Consider the following 18,701-nt stretch of genomic DNA (forward strand, 5'->3'; position numbering starts at 1 on the left):
CCCTGCTCTCTCCTAGCCGAGCCTCAGTGATCCGGGGGCAGGTGGTGGCAGTAGACGGGACCCCACTGGTGGGGGTGAACATCAGCTTCCAGCAGTACCCCGAATTCGGCTTCTCTGTCAGTCGCCAGGATGGCAGGTAGGTAGACAGTGGTCAAGAATTGTATGTGGATAATAGTGGTGCAACGGATCACAAAACTCACAGTTTTGAGTCACGGATCGGATCATTTTTCGGATCAGCAAAAATAAAGAGGGAGACAATTATAACTTTGCTTTCCATTTATTACTTAAAGAACACTTAAAGCAAGGAACTTTTCGATGTTTAAATAAAATATTAAAACAAAATATTCAATACTCAATTGTTAAATTAAAGTGCAATATGAGGCATGATACTTTCTTCCTTTGAACAATAGTGAATGAAAAAATAGCCCATGTCCACATTATCAAAAAAAAGTTAAGAAAGAAAGCAAAGCAGACCTGAGCTTATAACTTCAAATTATTTTTTTAAAAGATGAGGATGTCTACATTGTCTGGGGAGAGGGTAGTCCTCTTTGCAGTCACTATGTCTCCTGCCGTGGAGAACACCCTCTCGCTACGAACTGAAGTGCCAGGCACAGCCAGGTAGCATCTTGCCATCATGGAAATGTGAGGGTCTTTACACACATTGCTTTTCCACCATGCCAGTGGATCACCAACCACTGGAATGCCACTTGCTGCCTTGTAGGATGCCACCTCCTCTTTGATGGTGTTGGCAAACGTCTTGCCTGTGTCCTTGCTCGCAAAGGTCTCCCCGAGAAGCTCCTTCATGGCCGAATTATTTTGTGGAGGAGATGCCTCTGAGTCTGCTCCTGTTGGCTCTGTGGCATGAACCTTGGATCCAGTGCAGTAGATCTATGAAGGTAGTCCTGTACATTAGCGGGGTATCTGGGGTTCAGGTCCTCTCTAATGGCAGCCTTGACATCTCTAGTGATGGTGCTGTCTTCCTCACTTGAGGTCATGGATTGTTTTCAGAGGTAGGATCATGGACAGACAGTGCAGTTTCAGTGTTCAGTGCTCAATGTTGATATTTTCCTGTTCATAAAGATCTGGCATAAAGATCTTCATAATGAAGTGGGTGCGCGAAGGGATTTCGTAGCGTGGCTCAAGCACTTTCACCATATTTTTAAACCCTTTGTTTTCCACAGCAGAGTATGGCCTCATGTCTGCAGTGATAAACATCCCAATAGATTTGGTGATGGCTTCAGCCCGGTCGGATTCTGCAGCAAAGGGCTGCTTAAATGTCGCAGTGAGAAGTTGTTGTCTCTTGGCTGAGTTGGCTCCCGTCACTGACACACCAGGGTGATGACGCTTTAAATGTGTGGCCATGCTCAATGTATTTCCATGATCATACGGCTTTCTTGTGGCACAATGCCTACACACCGTAATGGTGTTGCCCACCACCTTTCTTCTGACCTCATATTTGACAGGGAAGCCAAAATGCTCCCATACATGAGACTTAAATGAAGCGGGAAGCTTTTCCAGTTCTTCAGCTCCGCTAGCCATGGCTGTCACTGCTATTTTTTCTTCTTTGCTTTTTGCAACACGAGCATCCAGGTTTGATGCATTGGGATTCAACATGCCCAGTTCACGTGAACAGTACACACAACTGCTTTTTAACAATAATCAAATCATCCTTCAGGCTTCAGAGTAGGGTGCCGTCTTTCGGATGGGACGTTAAAACGGGTGTCCTGACTCTCTGAGGTCATTAAAGATCCCATGGCACTTATCGTAAGAGTAGGGGTGTTAACCCCGGTGTCCTGGCTAAATTCCCAATCTGGCCCTCAAACCATCATGGTCACCTAATAATCCCCAGTTTACAATTGGCTCATTCATCCCCCTCCTCTCCCCTGTAACTATTCCCCAGGTCGTTGCTGCAAATGAGAACGTGTTCTCAGTCAACTTACCTGGTAAAATAACGGTAAAATAAATAAATAAATAAATAAATAAAAGAGTAAAACACAGCACATATCTGTCTTGTCTTTATCTTTTCACTGCAGCTCTGCATCGAGATTTAGGGAATTATTACTTTAAAAAGTAACAGCGGAAGTCGAACTGTATTTCACACTATGATGGTTAAACTTTGCAATTGATCCGCGGTTCACATGCGTGTCGAATCGTGAGGGGTGATCCGTACGGATCACGAATCAACTACGGTTCGTTACACCGCTAGTGGATTGTCACGCCCGTTGATGGAAGAATCAGACCAAGGTGCAGCGTGGTAAGCGTACATCATTTATTTTGATGAACACGAAAAAACAATAAACCACAACCGAACGTGAAGCTACATGCAGTGCAGAAAGCAACTACACACAAACAAGATCCCACAAACTAAAGGTTGAAAAAGACTGCCTAAGTATGATCCCCAATCAGAGACAACGATAGACAGCTGCCTCTGATTGGGAACAAATAAATAGAAAAACTAGAATGCACACCCTAATCACACCCCGACCTAACCAAATAGAGACATAAAAAGGCTCTCTAATGTCAGGGCGTGACATGGATACTATAGTAAACTGGCTTATGATGCTGAGATAGTCTTGCTCTGATTTGTGTTGATTCTGTTCCTGTAGTTTTGACCTGGTGGCTGCAGGGGGAATCTCAGTTTCCCTGATCTTCCAGAGGGCTCCCTTCCTCATGCAGAAACGCACCGTCTGGTTACCATGGAACCAGTTTGTCGTTGTAGAGAAGGTCACCATGGCGAGGGTGGAGTCTCGCCCCCCTGTATGTGACCTGAAGAACCTTGTCAGTCCCTACCCAATCGTCCTCCCCTCCCCTCTCACCCGTTTCGCCAGCACCTGTGAGGAGCGAGGCCCTGCCATCCCTGAGCTGCAGGTACAGTGGACTGCCCACCCACCAGCCAGTAATAAACATAATATATATGGTAATATACAGTATTAAGTCCCAGTGGTACTCACTCAGCTTTCAATTACAACCTATACTCTACTCGGAATATCATGTTATGATGACTTCCAGGTGTAAGTGATAAATGGTCGTTTTTATTCCAATTCCTCCATTTTTCTTTAGTAGGATATTGAAATGTATTTTTTTGCGTTCTTCCCGCACCGTGTCAAATTTCCAGCAGGCTCATATTGTACCTGTGAATCATCTTAGAATCTCACACTAATCAGTTGCCGGGGCGCTTTATTCACAGAGCTGCCATCTGCTTGCTATTTTCTCCCCCGATTCCCCTGATATTCCTACCTCTTTGGAACTGTGTTTTGCAGTGTGTAGATGACTAGACGTCCTAGTTTGTTGTGGAAGATAATGAAACTGATAGTGATTTTAATGAGGACCCAGTTCAGAATGATTGAATCTGTGAGCAGTGAAGGGTGGGAGTGGGGGTTAGATCATCAGCAGTAATTAAAATGTCCTCCTGTACGTTGCTAATGATATAGGATATATAGTTGCTATGTTGTATTCCAGAGGCATAGTGTTACAAAGAATGTTCAAAGTTTAAAAAAGTGTCAAGTATTGTTATTTTGATTTGGTTTCAAGAAAGTGATATACAGTACGTGCAAGTATATCTTGAAGCGAGTACAAACACTGAGTGATCAAAAATTATTTTGCTGAAAAAGTTTTAAAAGTTTTCTATACGTACAGTCTGTATCCTTGGGGCTTTTGAAGCCTTTCCAACTCCTAGTTACCAATAGCATGTAATAACAGCAGGTGAAATGCTTTCTCCTCTTCCTCAGGCTGTCCAAGAGGAGATCACCATCCCTGGCAGTTTCTTAAAGCTCAGCTACCTGAGCACCCGCTCCCCTGGCTACAAGTCTCTGTTACGCATCATCTTAACCCACTCCATCATCCCCACTGGCCTCGTTAAGGTGCACGTATCCTCCGCCATCGAGGGACGCCTCTTCCAGAAGTGGTTCCCTGCTGCCCCCAACCTGGTCTATGTCCTGGCCTGGAACAAGACTGATGTCTATGGGCAGAAAGTGTTGGGCCTGGCCCAAGCTTTGGGTAAGACAGTATGAGGCACTTGAATCATCTGCTTTCAGATTTCCTATATGGCAAATATAATGTGCTGTATTTCACTCCTTTGACAATTTACACCCAAGGGATGAAAGCAAGTAAGCATTCTCCATTGGGTAACTACGAGAGACAATCTGTAGCTAACGGAAGATACAAATCTATAAAGACAGTATAATGTTCAACAGTGTAACAGAAGAACAGCATGTTACTTTTGTTATACTTTATCTTTAGATAATACAATCACACAGAGCTCTAAAGAGATTGTCAGTGTGTTAATGGTCAGTAGTATGAAAGCCTGAGAGATTTTTGAAGGGCCACATATAAACTCTATATCAGTGGTTGATTTAGTGTGCCGTCTGCCTATTGGGAGCACCAGCTCTTGATGGAGAGAGTGTTACAAATCTAAATGGAATAGAAAGCAGGAGAGACCCAGCTAGCACATTTGGTTCCTTGGAAGTTGTGGGAACGTATGTTTTTGGTTTCCCATTGGTTCTGGGAAGGTTCCTGACCGGTAAATCTGAAAGTAGTTTAATTAAATGTTCTGAAAACGGAAGTGAACATTTCACCTGTTCTGGGAACTAAAATGTTTAGTTGCAAGGAGGTTCTGAGAACGTTTTACTATGGCTCCTTGAAATGTTTCCTGGTAGGTTTTATTACCGTTTTGAGATCGGAAATTATAGGTTATTTTGAGGTTTTTGAATTACTTACTTGAGGAAACCTTCCGAAAACGTTATGCTGAACTACTGAAATTCCCACAGGAGAACATTGTTTCATGACTTTCTCTGAACTACTTGAGAACATTCCCAATGTCAAACCAGTTGGAGAACGTTCATAGAACATTACTAAAAATGTTAATTAAATGTAACCATGTTTAGACTTTTAGGAAATGTTCTGTTAAAGTAACGAAATACCAAGAAAATAACTTTATTCTGTCAAGTTCCTTAAAAGGGCTGAGAATGTTCCCAAGCCAAACAACTATCTTGCTCCATTCCCAGAACATTGTAGGAAGGTTGTATGCAAAATAACCATAAGATAACCACATGTTCACCAAGCTCTAAGAAACATATGGTTCTCAGAACATCATGTGCTAGCTGGGTACTCTTATCTCCTTCACACTATGAGGATTTCTCTCTTGATTGCTCCATGTATTACTATCAGATAGCAGAGTGTTTCTTGATTGCCTGGCTGGTGTGCATGCATTGGAATCCTTTCTCACTGAATGCACGATTTAATTTGTGTGTATTCAGCTCCTTGATGGTGTATATGATGCACTGTGGTTAATAGTCTGTGATATAAATAGGAAGTCCTGGAGATGTTACGGACCGAACACATGACACAATTAGGAACAACATCCAAACTAAATTCAAATTCAAAACACACATTTTGTTATGGGGCAAACATATTTTCATCCACACGAAACCAGAGGAAGAGATAAGGAAATGAGACAGGCTCTAATTTATTCATTTATCTTTATGTACCAGTGGGAATTGAGCTCTCTCTCTCACGCTTTCTCTCCCTCCTTCCTCCTCACCATCCCTCTCTCCGTTGCCGATAGTAACAGGCTGATCTATCATGGTGAGACAGGCAGGAGCCTGTAGCTACTCTGTGTAACTGACTATGTCCTGCTTGTTGTGTGTGTGTGTGTGTGTGTGTGTGTGTGTGTGTGTGTGTGTGTGTGTGTGTGTGTGTGTGTGTGTGTGTGTGTGTGTGTGTGTGTGTGTGTTTGCGTGTACTTCCTTCGCATGTGTTTGTGTGGGTGAGAGAGGAAGAGAGAGAGAGAGACAGCAAGACAGAGTGACAAAAATTGCGTGAGCATGTACACATACTGGGTGGATGCAGCAGAGCATGATGGTATCAGTGATGCATTAAAAAGGCTCCGGAGACTCGCACATTGTTAGCACACATCCAGGCTCCGCTATAACCACCGTGCTGCATCGTTCCAGCCTCTGCCTTGACCACAGCAACTACATATTCAAGCAATTGTACACTGTGCAGGAGCTAGCCGCACCATCACAAAAGCATTAGGGGTTGTTGTTTTCCAGGTATGTCTCTTTGTAAATGCAATAACAACAGCATAATGAATGCATTGGTGGCGTCACATTAACGGCCTAGTGGTCTATTGTGTTCCAGTCTCTGTAGGCTATGAGTATGAGTCATGTGCTGACTACATTGTGTGGGAGAGAAGGATGGCTCAGCTGCAGGGCTTTGAGATGATTGCCTCCAACCTAGGGGGCTGGTCCCTGGACAAGCACCACATCCTTAACCTCCAAAGCGGTAAGGGCTCTGCCTGTTCCTCTGTATCACAATTCCATTCAACAGTACTTTACCCTAAGCCTACCTGACCTGACACTATTTCCTACCTGGTTATCCAGTAGGAATATTGTGAAGGCATTCTTGCCAAACTATCATTTTTTTAACTTCCTTTTTAAATTACTTGATATAGACTAGTACAATGCATTATTCTTGGCCTTGTTGAACTTTGAAGATTCCAGGAAGGACTAGTCATTCCTCTGGATTGGATTATAATTGCTAGTTGTCCTTAAACTCCAGGTGTCCTACACAAAGGGAATGGAGAGAACATTTTCATCTCCCAGCAACCTCCAGTCATCCACACAGTGATGGGGACGGGGAACGTGCGCACCATCCCCTGCCCCAACTGTAACGGGCCTGCCCTGGGCAGCAAGCTCTACGCTCCTGTCGCTATCACTTGTGGCTCCGACGGCAGCATCTACATTGGCGACTTCAACTTCATCAGAAGGATTCTACCCAACGGATTTGCTATTAGCATTCTAGAACTGAGGTGACACGTTAAGACTAACAGTTAAAGCAGCAATATGTAACTTTTTGGGCGACCCAACCAAATGCACATGGAAATATATGTTATAGATATGCCATTCTCATTGAAAGCAAGTCTACGAAGTGATAGATCTGTTCTATGTGCGCTATTTCTATTTTTCCTGTTCTTAAGTTTAGTTTTTGCGCCTTTTACTTTCAGATTTGTACGCCAGGTCTAAAAGGTTGAAAATACAATAGTTTTGGTTATGGAAAATATACTTCACAGCGGTTTAGATGGTAAAATGATTCTCTGCACTATACTTGCTTGTTTTGTCACATGAACTGAAATTAGGCGAACTATTCGAATTTTAGCAACCAGGAAATGGCGAAGCCATTTCTGCATAGTGCATCTTTAAATATGTTTTTCAGTGTTTTTATGTTTTTATGTATTTGTACATTATCACAAGCACTATTTGAGGTTGAAGCATTTGACATATACAGTATAATAAAAGTTGTTGTAGTGCTAGTTGCCCAAATATTTTGCTGTTGTTGTTATGATTGTTCAATTTTCAAGATCAAATGGAAAAAGATTAGAAAATAAGTAATCTATTGTGCACACAGTACACAAACAAACTGAACAGAAAAGTTTCATTGAAATGCTTTCATAAGTGTAATCATGGATCGAAGAAGAGACATTTCTCCAAGGATAAGAACTAATACTGTCTTTCTATCTCTTTAATACAACGCTGCTAGGAATCGAGATATCAGGCACAGGTACGTTTTCAATACCATATTCATTCATAATGTATTTTCCTCAAAACTGTTTTTATGACACTGCTGCATGAAGAGAGCGATGCTTCAGTTGCAAACCGCCAGCCTCCCTTTCATGGATGAAAGAAGACGTTCTCATTTGGTTACAGAATACAGGATTAGAAGTGAGGAGAGTCAGTCAATATGGAAGTGTATTGACCTGGAAATAAAAGTAGCAGGGATCAGAAATGGAGAGAAATACTTTGGAGAAAAATACAAACGAGGCGAGGTCTTTAAAGGGTGCCTCTTATCATAGACAAGCCCCAGCCTTTCATGTGTGTTTAGATGGGAGAGCGCCCCGCTGAAGGCCTGTGTAACACTGTTGTGTTGGGATAGGCTTCTCATACTCTCTCCCCCAAACGAACAGGCTCTCATCTCTCCCAGAGATATGATTCATCTTTTCAAGCAGCTGTCATGTTCGCAATTGATTCTTTCTCAATCAAAGCCTGTAAAAAAAAATCACTGAACTAGCTGTGCTTTTTTCCTCACTGCTTGTATGGGATGGCACATTCAGCTAAAGCCTGAGATGAGTAATGTTCCTTTCTGAATCAGCATCTATAATCATAGCTTAATATTTACAGAGAGTTCACAAGGAAGCACGCCATCACACATAGCTCTTACACTCTGTCAGGGCTCATATTACACAGGCACTTAGGTTGCCTCCATCATTTTGTCAGGATTTCAGTCCCCTTTCAGTTGCAGTGAATCAACTGTAAAGGTGATACAGCTGTCATAATTAGCGCTGTAAGGATTGTAATAATAACTTCTGATGAAAAGATGGAGTCTATCTTTGGTTGGCAGATGTTTGTTTCACGTCAGCGAGATTTTAATGTCGGAGCTGATGACGTGGTTCCTCTTGAGCAACCATTTAATATGAAAGACTGTCGGAGGCAACTGAACTGGTGTTTAGTGATAAAAGCCAGCTCTTTGAAGATTACTCAGTACTGTATATGTGTATTTCATACAAACAGTACATTGTTCATGTTTTTGGTACTTTAGACCTACATGACTAGGTAACATTTTGCTCACAAGTCTGTTCTTTTCAGCACGAGCCCAGCCCATAAGTACTACCTGGCCATGGACCCAGTAAGGGAGCTTCTTTACCTGTCTGACACCAGCAGCAGGAGGGTCTACAGACTCAGGACCCTCACAGAGCCGAAGGACCTGGCCAAGAACATGGAGGTGGTGGCAGGGACTGGGGACCAGTGCACCCCCTTCGACCAGGGCCACTGTGGAGACGGGGGCAAAGCCACCGAGGCCTCCCTCAACAACCCCAGAGGTACAGCTTCATCATTACCTTAATATAGCAATTAGTCTATAATCCTAAAAAACATTGCTTTCAATTTGAAATTTTGCTGAATAAATTGTATTTTGTGAATTGTGAGATTTAAAAGAACACAGCTTTTTACAGTGCTTTCAGAAAGTATTCACACCCCTTGACTTTTTCCACATTTTGTTGTGTTACAGATTTGTGTAACTGGCCTACACACAATACCCCATAATGTAAAAGTGGAATTATATATATATTTGTTTTTACAAATTATTACAAATGAAAAGCTGAAATGTCTTCAGTCAACCTCTTTATTGCATGGACTCACTCTGTGTGCAATAATAGTGTTTAACATGATTTTTGAATGAGTACCTCATCTCTGTACCCCACACATAAAATTATTTCTAAGGTCCCTCAGTCGAGCAGTGAATTTCAAAAAGATTCAACCACAAAGACCAGGTAGGTTTTCCAATGCCTCAGAAAGAAGGGCACCTATTGGTAGACAGGTAAAAGTTTTTTAAAAAGCAGACATTGAACATCCCTTTGAGCATAGTGAAAGATGCCGGCGTCCTTCCTAACTCAGTTGACGGAGATGAAGGAAACCGCTCAGGGATTTCACCATGAGGCCAATGGTGACTTTAAAACAGTTACAGAGTTTAATGACTGTGATAGGAGAAAACTTAGGGTGTATCAACAACATTGTAGTTACTCCACAGTACTAACCTAAATGACAGTGACAAGAAGGAAGCCTGTACCAGAATCCAAATATTCCAAAACATGCAACCTGTTTGCAATGAGGCAGTAAAGTAAAACTGTGAAAAAATGTGGCAAAGAAATTAACTTTATTTCCTGAATACAAAGCATTATGTTTAGGGAAAGTCCAACAAAACACATCACTGAGTATCATTATTCATATTTACAAGCATGGTGGTGGCTGCATCATGTTATGGGTATACTGATCACCGGCAAAGACTGGGGAGTTTTTTTAGGGTAAAAAGAAATGGATAGAGCTAAGCACAGGCACAATCCTAGAGGAAAACCTGATTCAGTCTGCTTTCCAACAGACACTGGGAGTCAAGTTCACCTTTCAACAGGACAATAACCTAAAACACAAGGACAAATATACACGTTGAATATTCCTGAGTGGCCTAGTTACAGTTTTGACTTAAATCGGCATTAAAATCTATGGCAAGACTTTAACATAGCTGTCTAGCAATGATCAACAACCAACTTGACAGAGCTTTAAGAATTTATAAAAGAACAATGTGCAAATATTGTACAATCCAGGTGTACAAAGCTCTTAGAGACTTACCCAGAAAGACTCACAGCTGTAATCACTGCCGAAGGTGATTCTAACATGATTGGACTCAGGGGTGTGACTACATACGTAAATTAAATATTTCTCTATTTCTTTTTCAATAAATTTGCTAACATTTCTAAAAACATGTTTTCACTTTCTCATTAAAATCTATTTAGAACAAAATGTGGAATAAGTCTAGGGCTATGAATACTTTCTGAAGGCACTGTATATGCATTCAGCAACCAGCCCTTTTCTGAACCTGAGAAGTATTATGATTCGGGGTCTGAATATTGACTGATATTAGCAGAGGTTCAATGTGCTTCTGTCTTGTCAATAGAAAGTCCTTGAAATTGGTTTGTCCACCAATGATGATCCCATTCATTTTCGGTTCTCAAACAGCGGCGGCTTTGAAGTTCAAACAGAGTGTCTCTCCTTTTTGTCGGGGTTGAAATTCCTGTCTGCAGTCTCCTCTCTACAGTGAACATGTGTAAGAGCCAAATTAGGCTCAGAGCAATGTGAGCACATCATTTAGACTGGCTTCAGCCCGGGCATGATTTTTTGGCGCCAGTGTTGAGACGCTATTAATTCCAGCTATGTGCCTGCCCCTCCCCTACCCCTCCTCTCTCCCCCTCCGCTTCTCCCTCAACCTCTCTTTCAGCCTTATCATCTGGGCTGGGTGGAGCTTAGTTAGACCACACAGTACAGTATGGCAGCAATGGAAATTAATTTTGCTGCTCCTCCAATACACAATACCATTGAAACCAGGCCCCGTAGACGCCAGAGTAATGCCCTTATCACAGGGGTGGGCGACATACGGCCCCACGGACCAAATTGAATGTGCTTGCGGTATGGATCCGGGGGAGGTTTGAGTAAAAAAAATCTAAAATTATAATAATAATAAAATAAATGGGGGGACTATTATTTTGGGTAAAAAAACACTCCAGGCCACTCTTGAACATCTAAAACTAGATAGAAAGTATGTGGAAATTATAATGGACCTCTACATTTTCAAATAACTGCCTTTTTTCTAGCCCACAAATTGCTTTTGACGAACAAATCGTTCCCCCAAAAAATCTTTGTGGCCCTTGGCTGAATTTTTAAATCCCGATGTGGCCCTCGAAACAAATGTATTGCCCACCCCTACATTATCAGGTGATAACACACAGTCACCACATCAGGGTCCATCACACACAGTCCCAATAACTGACTTACCCCTGGTTTGTTCAATGTCATTGCAGCAAGCCATGACACCCACCATCTCAGATTGTTTTGAAATAATTTATGTAGTTAGAACCAGATAAGATTAGCATTCCTGTAACATTATTTTGTTGAAATATATCTCTGAGAAATTAAGCTAATTGATTTTTACCCAAATTGGCTATTTTAATGTATAGGCCTCATATAAATATTCAATAAAAAATAGTACCTAATATCTTTTTTCTAATAATGAGTAAGACATGAGGATGGGATGGCAAGATGGCGGACTGAACACAGCAATGTAGATCACTTTAAGATAAAAATGTAATATTCAGTATCAGTAAGTTAGACTAAATATTAGCACTTCACAATCTGGTGGGTAATAACCTTCAATCTGGATAACAACACAAAACAAATTATAAGACTAGAGAAATGTATTGACAAATATTACAAATACAAGCAACACCCAAACATGACGGAGAAAACGCGTAGCTCTCGTAGTCAATAAAATGTATATTGATAACCAATTGTTCAGAGACAAAAAGACTACTCCATGGCTATTCTAAAAATGAAGCACACAATACTAGCCTTGGTATGGATTGTAATAATACAACAACAAAACATATAGCTTTTCTATATATCTTCAAATATAACTAATTGGAACACAAAAGCACTAATTCAACATGGTGGAGATAAAAACACAGCAGACAGAAGGCACAGTATGTGGATATGTGTGAATGTATTGAGATGGATGGTGTGTGTGTTTTGGTGTTTAGGAAAGTGTGGCATTAAGTGAGTGAGAAAGGAAATGGTTGCATATCCCAGAACCAATGTATGTCTGTGAACAGGTGTCGTGAGAGAGCTTTCAATTTTGTGCAGATGAGGGATATACATTTTATAATGAATTATACATCTTATTTATTATCCTATCATGGTGGAGCAGCATTTTAAAATAAATTATACACCTAATTTATTTATTGTCCTATCATGGGGAACTAAATTTTTTAAATAAATCTAATTTATTTATTTATGGTCCTACACTACCGTACAAAAGTTTGGGGTCACTTAGAAATGTCCTTGTTTTTGAAAGAAAAGCACATTTTTTGTCCATTAAAATAACATCAAATTGATCAGAAATACAGTGTAGACATTGTTAATGTTGTAAATGACTATTGTAGCTGGAAACGGCAGTTTTTTTAATGGAATATCTACATAGGCGTACAGAGGCCCATTATCAGCAACCATCACTCCTGTGTTCCTATGGCATGTTGTGTTAGCTAATCCAAGTTTATCATTTTAAAAGGCTAATTGATCATTAGAAAACCCTTTTGCAATTATGTTAGCACAGCTGAAAACTGTTGTGCTGATTAAAGTAGCAATACAACTGGCCTTCTTTAGACTAGATGAGTCTCTGGAGCATCAGCGGGTTCGATTACCGGCTCAGAATGGCCAGAAACAAAGGACTTTCTTCTGAAACTCGTCAGTCTATTCTTGTTCTGAGAAATGAAGGCTATTCCATGCGAGAAATTGCCAAGAAACCAAAGATCTTGTACAACGCTGTGTACTACTCCCTTCACAGAACAGTGCAAACTGGACATAACCAGAATAGAAAGAGGAGTGGGAGGCCCCAGTGCACAACTGAGCAAGATGACAAGTACATTAGAGTGTCTAGTTTGAGAAACAGACACCTCACAAGTCCTCAACTGGCAGCTTCATTAAATAGTACCGGCAAAACACCCGTCTCAACGTCAACAGTGAAGAGGCGACACCGGGATGCTGGCCTTCTAGGCATAGTTGCAAAGAAAAAGCCATATCTCAGACTAGCCAATAAAAAGAAAAGATTAAGATGGGCAAAATAACAGACACTTGACAGAGGAACTGTCAACTGCATCCCGGAGTCGCCTCTTCACTGTTGAACACTGTTGTTCAGAGGAGCTAGCCAACAACACAGCTAACTGAATCACTTCAAACTGAAGATGGAAAGACTGCAAACTAGCTGTACTTTGTTTTGTTTGACCTTTTTCTATTGATATTTCTTTGTATGTATCCATAAAAATGATGCCAGCTGATTCATGATTTCGGAGAGACTATCAAGGCACAAGGCGAGACCCAGATGGTTGGAGTCTTGCAATGTTTATTAATCCAAAAAGGGGTAGGCAAGAGAACAGGCAAAAGGTTGTGTACAGGCAAAAGGTCAAAACCAGTTCAGAATCCAATAGGTACCGAAGGGCAGGTAGATTCAAGGTCAGGGCAGGCAGGATGATCAGGCAGGCAGGAAAGTAGTCCAGAGTCAAGCAGTGGTCAAAACCAGGAAGACTAGCAAAAGAGAATAGAAAAGGAGTACGGGGAAAAAACACACTGGTTGACTTGACTTAACATACAAGACGAACTGGCACAGAGAGACAGGAAACACAGGGATAAATACACTGGGGAAAATAAGCGACTCCTGGAGGGGGTAGAGACAATCACAGGGACAGGTGAAACAGATCAGGGCGTGACAGAGACAGACAGCAAGGTTTTTCAAATCTCCGCTGTTGAAAACTAAATTTTAGTCTAAAAGAAATGTGAGACAATGTCTAGCTGCTTTTTATAGTGGAGATCAAGTTTATAAATTGCTTGGCTGGGCTGATGAGACAGTGGATTGCGCAGTCAGGTGGAACAGAGTAAATATGCATTTTAACATCAAAGATTTAGCTGGTGGTAACTTAGACACCAGCTGGAATGCGGTTTTAACCAATCCGCATTCAAGATTAGACCCACCTGTTGTACAGAACCAGTCAAAAGTTTGGACAAACCTACTCATACCTGGGTTTTTCTTTATTTTTACTATTTTCTACATTGTAGAATAATAGTGAAGACATCAACACTATGAAATAACACATATGGAATCATGTAGTAACCAAAACAAGTGTTAAACAAATCCAAATATATTTTATATTTGACATTTTTCAAAGTTGCCACCCTTTGCCTTGATGACAGCTTTGCACATGCTTGGCATTTTCTCAACCAGCTTCATGAGGTAGTCACCTGGAATGCATTTCAATTAACAAGTGTGTCTTGTTCAAAGTTAATTTGTGCAATTTCTTTCCTTCTTAATGCATTTGAGCCAATCAGTTGTGTTGTGACAAGGTAGGGTTTGTATACAGAAGATAGCTCTATTTGGTAAAAGACCAAGTCCATATTATGGCAAGAACAGCTCAAATAAGCAAAGCGATACAACAGTTCATCATTACTTTAAGACATGAAGGTCAGTCATTGTGGAAAACTTTAACAACTTTTAACGTTTCTTCAAGTACAGTCGCAAAAACCATCAAGCCCTATGGTGAAACTGGCTCTCGTGAGGACCGCCACAGGAAAGGAAGACACAGAGTTACCTCTGCTGCAGAGGATAAGTTCATAAGAGTTACCAGCCTCAGAAATCAGCAATTAACTGCACCTCAGATTGCAGCCCAAATAAATGCAAATAAGTAACAGACACATCAACTGTTCAGAAGAGACTGCTTGAATCAGGCTTTCATGGTCGAATTGCTGCAAAGAAACCACTACTAAAGGACAACGATAAGAAGAGATTTGCTTGGACAAGAAACAGGAGCAATGGACATTAGACCATTGTAAGTCTGTCCTTTTTTTGTCTGATGAGTCCAAATTTGAGATTTTTGTATCCAACCGCCGTGTCTTTGTGAGACACAGAGTAGGTGAACGGATGATCTCTGCATGTGTGGTTCCCACTGTGAAGCATGGAGGAGGTGTGATGGTGACACTGTCAGGGATTTATTTAGAATTCAAAGCACATTTAACCTCCATGGCTACCACAACATTCTATAGCGATACACCATCCCATCTGTTTTGCGCTTAGTGGGACTGTCATTTGTTTTTCAACAGGACAATGACCCAAAAAACACCTCCAGGCTGTGTAGGGGCTATTTGACCAAGGAGAGTGATGGAGTGCTGCATCAGATTACCTGGCCTCCATAATCACCCGGCCATAACCCAATTGAGATGGTTTGGGATGAGTTGGACCACAGAGTGAAGGAAAAGCAGCCAGCAAGTGCTCAGCATATGTGGGAACTCCTTCAAGACTGTTGGGAAAGCATTCCAGGTGACTACCTCATGAAGCTGGTTGAGAGAATGCCAAGAATGTGCAAAGTTGTCATCAAGGCAAGGGTGGCTACTTTGAATATAAAATCTAAAACACTTTTTGGTTACTACTTGATTACATATGTGTTATTTCATAGTTCTGATATCTTCACTATTATTCTACAATGTAGAAAAAAAAATTAAGAAAAACCCTTGAATGAGTAGGTGTTTCCAAACTTTTGACTGGTACTGTATAATTAAGTGATAATGCCTGAGAAGCCAGTGTTTGGAGGATATATCCTCCAAACACAGGCTTTGAGGGGATTATCACTTTTATACAGTGGGCTGCCAACATATTCAAATAATGATTGGCATATTTTCATTAAAAACGTTATTTTGATGAATTTATTTCATCCTTCCACAAGATATAGTCCCGACACAAATCTAGGGTTGCTACACAAGCTGGCTGGTTGTTCGCTCTAACGCGACCCAGTTGTTCAATCTTGTTGTTCTGTATCTATGGGTGCGACCCAGTTGCTTGTTCAAAATGTTCCAATGCCAAACTGTCTGGCAACATTCTTATCCCTTGCTTGCTAGCTAGCCAAATACAGTTAATTTACAGTCACTTCAAAAAGTGCAGCCAGAATAACAGCAACGTAGCTGCCTTTGCATTTGTTTAAGCTGTTTTTTAGTGACATTTATTTGGATACATCCTTAACAATGAGCTAATGAAGCGCGATTTCACCTGGCATAGAAAATGTGCTCACTCGTCAGGACACTGTTGTTCAGAGGAGCTAGCTAACAAGACCGCTAACACAATCACTTCAAACTGAAGCTGGAAAGACTCAAAATTATTGTTAGGATTTATGTTTATGCACTATAGGCTGTTAGCATATTGGTTGAAGAGGAATATTGTTTTGTTACACACACAAACAAACAATACAGAGGGGTGTGTGTGTGTAGGTGTAAGGACTGACCAACACAGGCCATAAAATCTGTGGACAGTCTGGAGAGGGGAGGGGTGCATCTCTCTAGACCAACCAGGAGTTTAGAATACTGGACAATACCATATTAGGAACTGTTTCAGTGTAGAATCGACAGACATAAGACGGATCTAATCTACCCAACAACCAGATGTGGAGAAGGAAAACGCCAAGGGGCTTGGACAAGTTCGGGGGCCCACAAAGGAGGAGCAAGAGTATTAACCATGCTAAAACTCTACTATGATAGGCCAACTGGACAAGTTGAGAATAAAATTGTCATAGTATAAAACTACTATTTGAGTACATTCCACAGTTCTCTGATCTACCCTGCGCGGAGATACAGTGAACCCGTATATACGAAAATTGCATTTACCATTTATCGTTTGAGTTTAATTAAAATACTTAAAATATATTCGGTGACTATGAATCACATTTTGTCCTGATGCCAGATTTGAACTGACGCAAATCTCTTTCATTATCTGCACTTCATTTCATTTTACCTTTTTTCAATTGACATTTCTTTGTATAAATCCATAAAAATGCCAGCTGATTCATGATTTAGACTGGCTGAGAAACGCTGTTCACCTGTCTGGCTCGTCATGACACGTTCATTACTATGGGACAGCAGGAGATCAAATTTGAATATTGAAACAATGTTGCAAATGTCGGAGAGACAGACAGCAAGGTTTATACAAATCTCTGCTGTTGAAAAACTAAATGTTTGTCTAAAGAAATGTGAGATAATCTCTTGATGCTTTTTATAGTGGAGATCAAGTTTATAGATTGCTTGGATGGGCTGATGAGACAGTGGATTGCGCAGTTAGAAGGAACAGAGTAAATAGGCTTTTTAACATCCTAGATTTAGCTGGTAGTAATTTGTGGAATAGACACTGGCTGGAGTGCAGTTTTAACCAATCAGCATTCAGGATTAGACCCACCCGATTAGACCACCCGATTAGACCCACCTGTTCTGACCACTAGATGGTGCTGTTCCTACTATTAGATGATTTATTTTTTATGTAAAATGTATAGTTCACCCAAATTACATATTAGTTTCTTTAAGCAGTCTATGGACAACGTATGATAGAAACCCATGCTTTGGTTTTGTTTACCTGGCCACTGTTTCAAATAGGGGTCGTTGTTCTTTAACAAATTTACTTGGAACAGCAATAAACTTGGAACAGAACTTGGTAATATTAGGCTGTAGGATGGAACATAAATCAAACAACTTATAAATCTTCTTCAGGATTGGTGGGTCCCCTGTGGAACGGTTGAGCTAACGTAGGCTAATGCGATTTGCATGAGGTTGTAAGTAACAAGAAAACTTCCCAGGACATAGACATATCTGATATTGGCAGAAAGCTTAAATTCTTGTTAATCTAACTGCACTGTCCAATTTACAGTAGCTATTACAGTGAAAGAATACCATGCTATTGTTTGAGGAGAGTGCACAGTTCTGAACATGAAAAGTTATTAATAAAAAAATTAGGCACATTTGGGTAGTCTTGATACAACATTTAGAACAGAAATGCAATGGTTTATTGGAACTTTGCACATAACCTGCTGCCATCTAGTGGCCAAAATCGAAATTGCACCTGGGCTGGAATAATACATTATGGCCTTTCTCTTGCATTTCAAAGATGATGGTAAAAAAATATATATAAATAAATGGTTGTTTTTTTCTTTGTATTATCTTTTACCAGATCTAATGTGTAATATTCTCTGACATTCCTCTCACATTTCCACAAACTTCAAAGTGATTTCTTTCAAATGGTACCAAGAATATGCATATCCTTGCTTCAGGGCCTGATTTACAGGCAGTTATATTTGGATATGTAATTTTAGGCGAAAATTGAAAAAATGTGGCCGATCCCTATTATATGACAGATATCTCTGAAAGGGGGGGGGGGGTCAACAAATTCACTGGGAATACTTTACATAGGATAACGAAATAATACTCTGAGCCGCAACTCAACAACAGAAACTATTTCAGACCAATCTGAGATGGGGGCTGTTGAAATCCTCTTTCTTGTGCTTTTGAAGGTGGAATGACCCCCCTTCAACGTACAGGCCTTTACTGGGCTGTTTCAGCAACATGTGACACGGTCCTCGGTCCCATGCAGCCAGTTTATTTGTTTTTGTGTGTGTGTCTTGTCACATGGGAGTAAATGATGACAGCCAAATCAAAATAAAGATGTTACTGTAAAACCATGACGAGCGATGAAACTGTTCCTAAATCAGGGCACCCAGGCTGGGAGGGAGCAGAATAGTGTATTGCTAA

General features: G+C 40.8%; 1 protein-coding gene across 4 annotated transcripts in view; it reads left to right on the forward strand.

Annotated features, from left to right (window-relative positions):
* tenm1 (teneurin transmembrane protein 1) overlaps positions 1 to 18,701 on the forward strand; it is a 246,029-nt gene that overhangs the window by 183,901 nt on the left and 43,427 nt on the right. For all 4 annotated transcript variants that reach the window (XM_055870047.1, XM_055870059.1, XM_055870067.1 and 1 more), the window contains exons 16-22: positions 17 to 136; positions 2,607 to 2,868; positions 3,729 to 3,996; positions 6,139 to 6,282; positions 6,559 to 6,808; positions 7,537 to 7,557; positions 8,640 to 8,872. In XM_055870047.1, coding sequence (XP_055726022.1) covers positions 17 to 136; positions 2,607 to 2,868; positions 3,729 to 3,996; positions 6,139 to 6,282; positions 6,559 to 6,808; positions 7,537 to 7,557; positions 8,640 to 8,872 — 1,298 coding nt within the window. The remainder of the gene's footprint in view (positions 1 to 16; positions 137 to 2,606; positions 2,869 to 3,728; positions 3,997 to 6,138; positions 6,283 to 6,558; positions 6,809 to 7,536; positions 7,558 to 8,639; positions 8,873 to 18,701) is intronic.

The sequence above is a fragment of the Salvelinus fontinalis genome, chromosome 2 (genome assembly GCF_029448725.1).
Source record: "Salvelinus fontinalis isolate EN_2023a chromosome 2, ASM2944872v1, whole genome shotgun sequence".
Lineage (NCBI taxonomy): Eukaryota > Metazoa > Chordata > Actinopteri > Salmoniformes > Salmonidae > Salvelinus > Salvelinus fontinalis.